The sequence below is a fragment of the Mirounga angustirostris genome, unplaced genomic scaffold, assembly GCF_029215605.1.
Source record: "Mirounga angustirostris isolate CCGP_5_RB_7025 unplaced genomic scaffold, mMirAng1.0.hap1 SCAF_5, whole genome shotgun sequence".
Lineage (NCBI taxonomy): Eukaryota > Metazoa > Chordata > Mammalia > Carnivora > Phocidae > Mirounga > Mirounga angustirostris.
Window position 1 is genome coordinate 93,942,177 of NW_026991713.1, and position 10,995 is coordinate 93,953,171.

Sequence of the window (10,995 nt, forward strand, 5' to 3'; positions counted from 1 at the left end):
ATCAAATAGGCATTAAGACTAATGTTGGGAGCACAGGAACAGAAATTTAATGAGTTGTCATCAATTTCTAGGTGCTCTCAAATTTTATCAGTGCTAAATATCAAGCTCAGAAAGATCCAGTTTTCTCTAATACCATATATTCTCTGATAAATTTCTTTGGGGGAAACATTGGGCTCTTCCAATAAGGGACTATTGTTACTTGCTTTGCTTTTGATGTTTTATATCATACTACATGTTACTTATTATTCATTACATTCCAAGTACTGTTTCAAAGGGTTTTTACATGAATTACTTTGATTCTCAAAACAGCTCTGTGAAATAAGCACTGTTATGAGTACATTGTAACTTAATTGTACATTGAAGCACAGAGAAGACAAATTATTTACCGAAGTTCACTTGCGTAGTAAGTGGAAGAGTTAGTATTTGAAACTAGGTGGTCTGATCATGGAGCATGTGCTACTAAAATTTGTGCTATTCTGATGTCATGTGTAAGATGATTCTGATATGAGTACCAGAAAAAAGAATCTTTGTAGGCACAGTTGGTTGGTTTACATTTTTTAATTGCATTTTTGTCACAAACTAAGATATTATTCTTTGAAATTTACTTGTGCCATATAGTAATATATAAATAAATGTTTTTCCATTTGTGGGTAATAAAACACTGAAGTCCAGAGACATGGTTGGTTGTTTTTTGGGTGATTTTCTGAATTATTATTTCCTATTCCATTTCTCTAAATCAACAAGTAAAAAAAACAGTAATGTACTATCCCCCAAAAGCCAAGATCTCAAGACATTTGAAGTAGAAGCAGAATTTGAGGTATCTGTGTTATTTTTCCTCAGTCCCCCAAAATCTGCTTGTTTACTGATAGTCTAAAACAAGACAATGATTCAAGTGTCTTTGAGTATTAGTGCTCAAAGGTATAAAATAATACATATTTATTATTTATTACATGCTTGATGCTCTGGTCAATGCCTTATATATTATATTAAATGATCCTCGCTATTACCTATGAGTAAAATAATAATATTAAGCCCACTTCATAAATGAGGAAACAGAGTAACTTAGCAAAAGCCACATAGGGAGTAAGTTTCAATGTAATTTTTCTCAAAATGTATTAAAAAGTACTTGATCAGAATCAAGTAGGAGAGCTTATTAAAAGCCCAGGTCTCAGTGTCTCCTCAGCCTTCCAACTGAGAACCTTGAGTGTTTGTGCTTGAGCATCTGCATGTTTTAACAAACATCTCAATTGAGATGTTTGAGAATCATATTCATAAATTTTGTTACTACCAATGTAAGAAGAAAAAGCAGCTTCAGGGAAGCTGTGGGAAAGAAATGCAATTTTTGCCTGTTATCCTGTGAAAGGCTGCCTCGCCACATATCCATAAATACTTCATGAGTTACTCAGCAAAAACCAAACATAGAACTGTCAGGAAAAGATAAAACATTTGTACTTGCTGTTTTGTCTACTTGCCTATAGGCCTTCTTAAGAAGTATTTTCTTATTTTCAAACACTATCAAGTTCCTTGCACAGAAATTTCATTTTCCTTCCCCAGAAGGAAACTTTAATTCCCTTGCTGTAGAATCTGACCAAAGGTGGACCTGGAATCCAAATTATAATTGTGTAGTGTTTTACAGATTGTGGTATTTCTCACATAATGAAAAGCAACTATTTTTTTCTGTTTCCAGTGAGCCAGGAACCATGCTTGGTGCCAGGCATACAACAGCAAATGGGAAAGCCATGACGTTGGCCTTTATGGAATTTCTGACATAGCTACTACTCCCATGTTTTGTTAGGTTGTACAGCTGTGAAGTAATGGGTGTTATTCTATTTGAAATATGAGAAAATGAATGGTAAAGAGGTTACATGACTAGTTGGTCCACGGTTGTACGTTAATTAAGGAATCACACCATCTAGATTGTTCTACTGATTCCAGGTTTAGTATTCTTTCCACTACCTTATGCTGTCTTTCAGACTTAGATATTTTGCACAACTTGAGTCAATTAACTCCTAACCTTTCTTATTTCAATTTAAAGTGTATATGTTTATGTCCAAAGATGTGGTGAATCATACCATGCTGAGATAATTAGGAATGAAAACAAGAAGAAAGAAAATCCATGGAAACGGAACAATTGAGAACAAATGATCAACTCACAGACAGGATTCTGGATGTATAAAGAAGGGGTGAAATCATCCCTTAGTATAAAGGGATATACAAAGAAAGGATGAGGTGATATTGGTAGAAAAGATGAGGTAAAGATGACTCCAATGGGAATAAAGGGAATAATAAGCAATTTTATGGCTAGTGAGTACTTCATCCAGATCTTTCATTGTATAATCAAGCACTTGTCTGTGACATCCTGCTCATCTCTTTGCATTAAAGTAGTGTGTCCACATTCACCATGCCTGCCTTCCTCTCACACGTCAAATGATGTTTGTTCTTACAGAAGTTCGGGTAAATTTTCCCATCATAAAAATAAGCACAGTTCATATTTTCTCTTTCATTTCCAGAAACCTGAAACCTGTGAATGGAAAAGGTAGAATGAGTTCCTTCAAAAGCTATATAAGCAGTCAACAAACTCTGCATGAAAGTATTTTGTCTCACAAAATGGAAACAAAAAGTATGGGGATAAAAGTAAAAAACAACATTCAGATCATTGAGAAATTTTCCATCTGCTTGGGAGTATTAAGTATGTACAGCTGAGTAACTCAATAGCAATTTAGTACAGCATTGATTAAGGAATAAGTGAGCAGGAGCACAATAGGAGCCCAGAGAAAGAGATGGATGGGATCTTGAAAATGATGGGAAAGGCTTTATCTTTTCATCTTTTCATAGAAGATCACACTTTAGTTCTGTCTTGAAAGAAGGGTAGGATTTAGATAAACAGGAGATGGGAGAGCCCTGTAGGGCAAGTAGCTGTACAGAGTGGGATGGAGCTCAAGGAAAAGAAAGTTGATTAAATATTTTTGAAATGAGGATTTATGTTGTAGGGTAGCAGAAATAAGGCAGCATACTCTATTGTAATTGCCTGTTAACTTGTCTATATTCCCCGCTGCATTGCTTATGACAAGAGAACAAAAATGTATAGATGTAATTTATTCGCCAAATATCTATGGGATACCTACTATGTGCCAAAGTTGTTTTGTGTGCTGATATTGATAGACTAAACAGGGACACGGTCTCTTCTACTGGGGAACTTACATTATAGTAAGAGGATATTGGTAAGAAGCCAACAAATAGAAAATTTCAGAGAGTGGTAAGAGTTACGAAGAAAAGAAATGGCGTAATAATGGACTCGAGTGGGTGTGTGTGGAAGGAAGCTAATTTAGTTTGGGTAATTAAAGTCAACCTCATTGAGGAAGGGATGTTTAAAAGACACATGAGTCACAAGGGGGAGCCCATCATGGAGTTCTGGAAGTGGAACAGTCTAGAAGAAAACAGTTAAGTACAAAAGCCCTAAGACAACAAAACAAGTTTAATTTGTTGAAAGCACAGAGGGTTCACCAGTTGGCCTGCAATATTGTGAATGAGGCAGGAAATGATAGGAGATAAAGCTCAAGATCTATGAAGAAGTCTGCTTGTACTTGCAGTATCCTTTGTGCATAGTATTTACCCATAGTAAATACTTAGTATCTGTTGAATAAATGAATTGAAATTTTAAGTAATGATCAGGTTGTACAGGTTGTGGTTATCAGTTTTAATTGTAACTGGAGAGACCTTACAGTTTTGATATACAAGATGGGCAAAGGTCTTTAGATTGGAGATTGGAAAGCCACATTAAAAAAATGCCTCCTTTGCCTGGATTGTCTGTACAAGGATGGAGCCTTATGATACGAACATTAGAAACACCTTGTGAATGATGGTGTGCCTGATTCTTGGAGACCCCTAGGCAGGAAGAGTAGGCGAAATGATACTGAAAATCCAAAAGAATCCTCAAAGTAATCACTTTCAACCATAAAATAACAAGAACGATCATTTTGTTCTAGAAAAATGTGAAGAGAATCGGATCAAGCAACACACGCACGCACACACACACGTTCTAATGGTAAATTTGAGCGTAGAAATGAATGGGGAAAAATATTAGGAATAGAGGTGGATTGTGACTTAGATAAAGAACAGAGGAATGGGAAAGTGAGTACAGTAGAATTGTCTTATTACCAGGGTTCACTTATTAGGAGGAGGGTGTCGGTGAGTGTGTTGCTGTTTCTATAGCACCCAGTAGGTCATCGAGCCACCTCTCAACTTGTAAGTAGTATGCCTTCAAGAGGGTAGAGGATCTCAAGAATAAAAGTTGCTAGCTGTGCCTTGTATTCTGAATGTCCATTAACTTACACATTTTTGGAGGGCACAGAGCCGTCTTCCCACATCCAGACTTCATTAGGGTTCTTGCGGGACAATCCAACCCAACGCATTAATCCAGTCCTAGACTTCATGTATTCCTATTGTAAACACAGATAAATATAATAGTCAACCTGCTTCCACAATTCTTGTAATGATGTAAAGACAAAGTTTCATGATAAGATCCTGAACAACAACAAGTTAGACTGTATGTCTACGTTAATGTTAACTAATCATATTTGATATTTAGAATTGCGCCAAGTTCACTTGTTTTAGAATAAAAAAAAATGCTTGTAGAATACAGGAAAAAAAATGTTCACAGAAGGCGGATATTCTAACCTTTCTACACGTTTATCTTCCATCGATTGAAGACTAGAGTTTCAAATAGAGTACCAAATATGGCTCTTAAATAAGATAATGGTAAACAACTAGAGAAGGAAAATTAAAAAAAAAAAGAAATACATTGTTGGTGAAACGCTTTCATTCCCTACATTTAACTTCTACTTGCTTTGGTTTCATTGCTTAGCTTAGTTTTGTAGTAGCCTACAATGTTTACATTGGAAGTATTAATTTGTTTTAGTTGACTGAGTAAAAGGAATTATATGATGTCTTTCTCAAAGGGATTACAAACAGCATTTGTTTTTTCTAATTTGCCTTTTTCTACTTAGGAATTGTCACTATTTACTGTATGATGCACTATACTTATTTGTTTTGTTTATTGCCTCTTGCTCCAACTAGAACATAAGCTCCCTGAGGTTCAAGACTTCTGTTTTATTAACTTCATAGGTTCAGATTCTGAAATAGTTCCAGTTCATATTTGTCAAATTAATGGATAAGTCAATCAGTCAATCAATCAATCAATCAGTCGATCGATGGGTAACAAAATTAAAAAGAGTCAAATATTCATGTACTCTCATACCTCCCAGAAAAAGAGGTAGGTGAGAATGCATTCTTAGCAAATAAGAAATGACTCAAGCTTCTTAACAGAAGTGAGACACAGAATGGCATTCCATAAGAGATACTGTGTGAAAGTCACTTTTGACTGCTTATTTATTTATTATTATTTTTTAAAGATTTTATTTATTTATATGAGAGAGAGAGCGAGTGAGACAGAGCATGAGCAGGGGGGAGGGACACAGGAAGAGGGAGAAGCCAACTCCTCATGAGCAGGGAGCCTGACGTGGAGCTTGACGCCAGGACACTGGGGTCATGACCTGAGCTAAAAGCAGACACTTACTGATATTTTTAAAGATTTATCTATTTTAGATTGAGAGAGAGAGCATGTGCACGGTGGGGGGGGGGGGTGTGCGGGGCAGAGGGAAAGAATCTCAAGAAGACTCCCCTCTGAGGGGCATCTGGGTGGCACAGTCATTAAGCGTCTGCCTTCAGCTCAGGTCATGATCCCAGGGTCCTGGGATTGAGCCCCGCATCGGGCTCCCTGCTCTGCTGGAAGCCTGCTTCTCCTTCTCTCACTACCCCCGCTTGTGTTCCCTCTCTTACTGTGTCTCTCCCTGTCAAATAAATAAATAAAATCTTAAAAAAAAAAAAGAAGAAGAAGAAGAAGAAGACTCCCCTCTGAGCATGAAGCCCAACATGGGGCTCAATCCCAAGACCCTGAGATCACAACCTGAGCCGAAACCAAGAGTTAGATGCTTAACAGACTGAGCCACCCAAGCACCCTGACAGCTTATGTTTTAAAGCTTGAGCTACCCCTCACCTTTCTGTTAACTCCTGTTCTATTCTTTAAAATACATCCACATTATATACCTCACTATAGGAAATATATTCCGTCTGAAATTCAACTATTCTTTGTTTCTCAAAAATGACATTATTTCTTTCATTTATAAACCTCCAACCTGGCATCAGTGCAAGATTCAAGACATGTTTGTATGTCTCCAATTAATCTCTTGTTATTGAAGTTGAGATTTTAGGACACTCTCTTATTTTGCCTGATTGGAAAGAAAGATAATTTACTTACCTGAATATCTTCTCTATTAGTTTGAGTCCACAAAGAGAGTTAGAGGATAGTAACAAGGCAACAAATGATCTTGAGTGTCACTGGAATGATCTCCTCATGTCTGGCCCATTACTGTGGACTTCAGCTCAGGAAAATATAAGTCAGTTTTGCTGATCAGTTATAGCAGTTCTGTAGAATATGACTGGCTTGACTATTTGAGTTTGGTTTAATCTCTGCACACAGCCCAAATCCAGATCTCCGGTTTGCTTTTTTTTTTTTTAATTTTTTTAAAGATTTTATTTATTTATTTGACAAAGAGAGACACAGCAAGAGAGGGAACACAAGCAGGAGGAGTGGGAGAGGGAGAAGCAGGCTTCCCGCGGAGCAGGGAGCCCAATGCGGGGCTCGATCCCAGGACCCTGGGATCATGACCTGAGCCAAAGGCAGATGCTTAATGACTGAGCCACCCAGGCGCCCCTTGCTTTCATTTTTAATATACAGAATGTGAATAATTACCATATTGGAAATTGTAGGTTAAACACCATAGAGAATTTCTGCCTTTCAAAAAATGTCTTAATAAATCTATCATTTGGCAGAAGGGAGACTCCAAGGCTCGGTTTCTGGTTTGCTCCCAGGATTCACAAAAAAAGAGAAAAGCTACATTAAATAATAAAGGGAGAGCGCATGAGTGGATGTGAACATATTTTGCTTCAAAATAAAGCCTTTGTTAGAAGCTGTCAAAGAGAAAAATCTGGAAGAGGAGGCGTTTAGTAGAAAAATTTCAACTGAAATCCTGTGTGTTTCACAAATGAGATTGTTCCCAAAACTATGGAAGAGCCTATGAAAAGGTAAAGTCTGCATCATGGTTTATTCGAGTTCAATTATTCAACAATTTAGCAGGAACTGAGGATTCATGTAATATTGGGGTGGCACTGCTTTTTATATTTTACAATGATATTGAGTTTCTTTATACTTTCAGATTCTTTTATGGATTAGTAAATGCAACCAAGGAAGCTGAGAAAAGTGAAATGACTTGTCACAGAGGTAACGCCAGAACTCTCAGTCTCATTAGCTCATTTTACCCCTTTCTAAGAAATTCTTAAATGTGGTCATTTCTACTGGGCTTGATAAGGTTCTCAGATAAGCACAGACTGGAAGACATGAGAAATATAGATATAGATTTTAAAGTCAAATGTTTCACTTAAGATTCTTCTTATGACTCCAAAATATTTGACATAGGAATCTCCTTACCAGAACGTTCTGGCTCGCGATCTTCAGCAAAGTAGCGTTCATGTTAATACAGAACTGCTTACTCTCTTCCCATGTCAAGTTGCGCCTGAAGAATCCATAGCAACTATCTCCATAATATCTCCAGTTTCTGTCACATGGGCTGCATTTATGGCCTTAAGGTGAAACCAAGAATAGGAATCCATACTCTTTACTTTCGCTTTTCCCCCATATTCAGTGTTTTCTGCAGATCTCTAGATTCCCTACAGATAACATCACAGAAACACTCCGGGGGGCGGGGGGGGGCGGTGCGGAGATGAAGAGGTTACAAAACCATACTTACTGACACTGCTCTTTTGTTCCAATTGTTTTATTAAATATTGGCAGAACTTCTTTGCTACTTGGTGCAGAGTTCCTGAGACATTATTATTCTCCACTTGTTGGTAATTTTGCTCTGTGACGGCTAGATGTAAAAATTAGATAATAATTTGTAATCAGGATCATAAGGGTGATGCAGAGACCTTTCAATGAACTTTAATTTCAGTAGAATTGTCAATCTGTGAAGTGTTTACTAGAAACACATGAATAAATGAGTACTGCAAAGGGGTCTGGGTAAAGGGGTGTATAAAGAACAATTTAAGAACTGACACCTGATGGTTATCCAAAAGAAGAAGTGAACTATATGAAGGAGACCATCACAAATAAGAAAATGCCATGATCAAATTGCGTGCCCAAAACGAATGTTTTGATATTTCTTTTCTTTTTTTAAAAAGATTTTATTTATTTATTTGACAGAGAGACACAGCGAGAGAGAGAACACAAGCAGGGGCAGAGGGAGAGGGAGAAGCAGGCTTCCCGCGGAGCAGGGAGCCCGATGCGGGGCTCGATCCCAGGACCCTGGGATCATGACCTGAGCCAAAGGCAGACGCTTAACGACTGAGCCACCCAGGCGCCCCTGCTTTGATATTTCTTTGAATACAGATTTCTAAGCAGATTTCAGAGGTGAATGACCTCTGTTATTTTGTTTTTCATGTAATATCGAAATATCCATTTATTTAAAAAATACATATTGATTTCTTGCTGTGTTCAAAATATGATATTCAGGTGAATAAAAGATGGTGAACAAAACATTCTAACAAATAAACAAGCACACAAACAAGCAACAGCTACATGGGGTAATGCGACATTGGAGCGCTTTTAGATTTATAAAAAGAAAAAATATATAAATTAGGTGGGATATGAATTGCTTCTGAGTGAAAGTAAATGCATTCATTAAATAAAGTGGGCAAGAGGGCACTTTAGGAAGAGGGAATACAATGGACAGAAATTTCAGTCAGGGAAAGAGGATTTATTTGTGAAACTGAGAAAAGTCCATGTTGGCTGGAACTGAAGATATGCAGGATAGGGAGAAAAAAAATGAAAAGATAGTGTGGATCTAGACCTTAGGCGATCTTAAAAACCAGTTTAAAAACCTGAAAATAATTTTAATTAAAGCGATTTGAATCAGAACGGAAAAGTCAGAGTTCTCCTTTATGGAGAATGTATTGGCAGCCATGTATAAAATGATTGAAGTAGCAACAAAGATACATAGTGACAATCAAACCTAGTGGCATACACCAGGACCCTTAGGTATTGCTTTCCCCAGAACAAATCTTTTGCAGTGAATCAATACTTACACATTATCCCCAGAGCCACCAGCCCAACAACTAACCCCATGCACAAGATCAGCAGAATCAAAGCCATCACACGCCACACAGGTGAGGAAGCAGGGTCAACTGTAGACATAGAATACAGATGTTAGGGGGCAGGCTGTATGGCATAGCTTTGGGGCAGCATCACCCCTGTCCCCTGCCCTCTCAAGGCTTTCTGAGTGTTATAAACAGCTTCATTGCCAGATCTTGCTGGTGTTCCTTTGGTGATCAATAGCAAGTACAACCCATTCCCATTCCCAATAGCAAGTACAACCCTTTTCCAACGGACTTTTCTCTGAGTCAAAATATAACTGTTAAGGTTTTGTGTGTCTTTGTTTTGTTTTGTGCTCACCCCCATAAATAATTGCTTTTATATGCAACAACTGAAGAATCATACCCATTTGCTGACAGCTTAGAAAATGAGGTTGTAAAACATTCTTTCCTCTTATTCTCTTGGCTTCTGTTCCGTCCGGCATTATTATTTTTTCCTTATTATAAGCCTTATTATAATGTTCCTGCTTTTATCTTTTGTAGCTTATATTCTAAATAAGTCTGTCTGAGCCTAAGTAGATATTACTGGAATTCTATAGAGCAGGAAGATCATCAGGAAAATAAAATAAAACTATATGTGCTGTCACTAGTAGAGAAAGGAAAGTAGGGTTGACCTATTTCAATAATTAACTTCCAAATCCCTGGCTCCGGGTATTCTTACCTGGGGTGAGAGCTGGCTTTCGATTTTTAATATTTAAGGTGATGTATCCATCTTCGTCCAGCATGGCTTCCCTCGGACTGCAAGGGAGCTCAGGGTTCAATGACTTCGCAGAAATGTCGTGTCCACGCATAGATTTCAGTGCCTGCCAGTCTGTGACCCTCCCCTCTCTGGTAAGGTGGAGCCATATGTGTTGGGGCACATGTTTTTTGTTTTGTTTTGTTTCTGTGTTTTGGATTTCTTTTCTTCCAGGAGGCCCTTTCATAGCTGTTCAGATATACATGGACCTTGAACATAAAAATATAAAAATAATAACTTGCAGTAAAGGAGTAGATATTGCATTTGTTTCCTGTTTTCTTATCTTCAACTCTGAATGAAGGAATGTCTCCTTATTATATCCTTTCAAAGAACAAAAGTTCATGCTTCATCTTAACCTTAGTGGAGTCTAAATCGTATCGTTTAAATGAACTGCTCTCTGATGAAGATTCGTGGATAAAACAAGAGCAGATACATAGTCTATTCCATTGTGAGGAGCAAATCTAATATAATTCGATCTAATAGGAGCTAGAGTAGATGTTTCAGGGTCTTGTGTCAGAAGGCGCCATTCCTAATTATGACCTAGAATCCATCCAAATTCTTGCATCATTCACAAATCACATTTTTCAAAAATTCGAGGGCTCCACAGGGGGCAGGCTTCATATTGCTTAGGTTTAGGCATTAAAGAAAAAAAACAATCATATAAAGTGAAATAATACAGAGTTAGTGATTATTGTCTTTCAGTAACGTTTTCACTTTAAAGTGAACTTCCAGGAAGGGAAAAATCTTAATAAAGTGAAATTGTGTAATTTCAAGTATGGTGGTGCTTCAGTGAAGAGCTATTTGTGGAAAGGACAGGTTCCTAGTGCCCTTCACATCAGAGAGTAATATGTATTCCACACATTTAACTATAAAATGGGTTTTCAGATTGTTACTGTAGCTCACAATGAAAGGAGTTAGAGTAGCTAGAGAAGGCTAGCTGATGTACTAATGTAAGGATATTAGTGAGGGTGCTGTCTATTTTGTCATTAGGGTAG

The 10,995-nt window shown here is 37.5% G+C and overlaps 1 protein-coding gene across 1 annotated transcript; it reads right to left on the minus strand.

Annotated features, from left to right (window-relative positions):
* Window positions 1–548: 548 nt before the first annotated feature.
* CLEC1B (C-type lectin domain family 1 member B) lies at window positions 549–10,201 on the minus strand. The gene is made up of 6 exons (XM_045870906.3): window positions 9,926–10,201; window positions 9,199–9,297; window positions 7,866–7,985; window positions 7,547–7,698; window positions 4,333–4,439; window positions 549–2,521 (listed from the first exon to the last, which is right to left on the minus strand). The coding sequence occupies exons 1-6, from the start codon at window positions 10,185–10,187 to the stop codon at window positions 2,377–2,379; spliced, it is 885 nt and encodes a 294-aa protein (XP_045726862.2). The 5' UTR covers window positions 10,188–10,201; the 3' UTR covers window positions 549–2,376.
* Window positions 10,202–10,995: the final 794 nt, after the last annotated feature.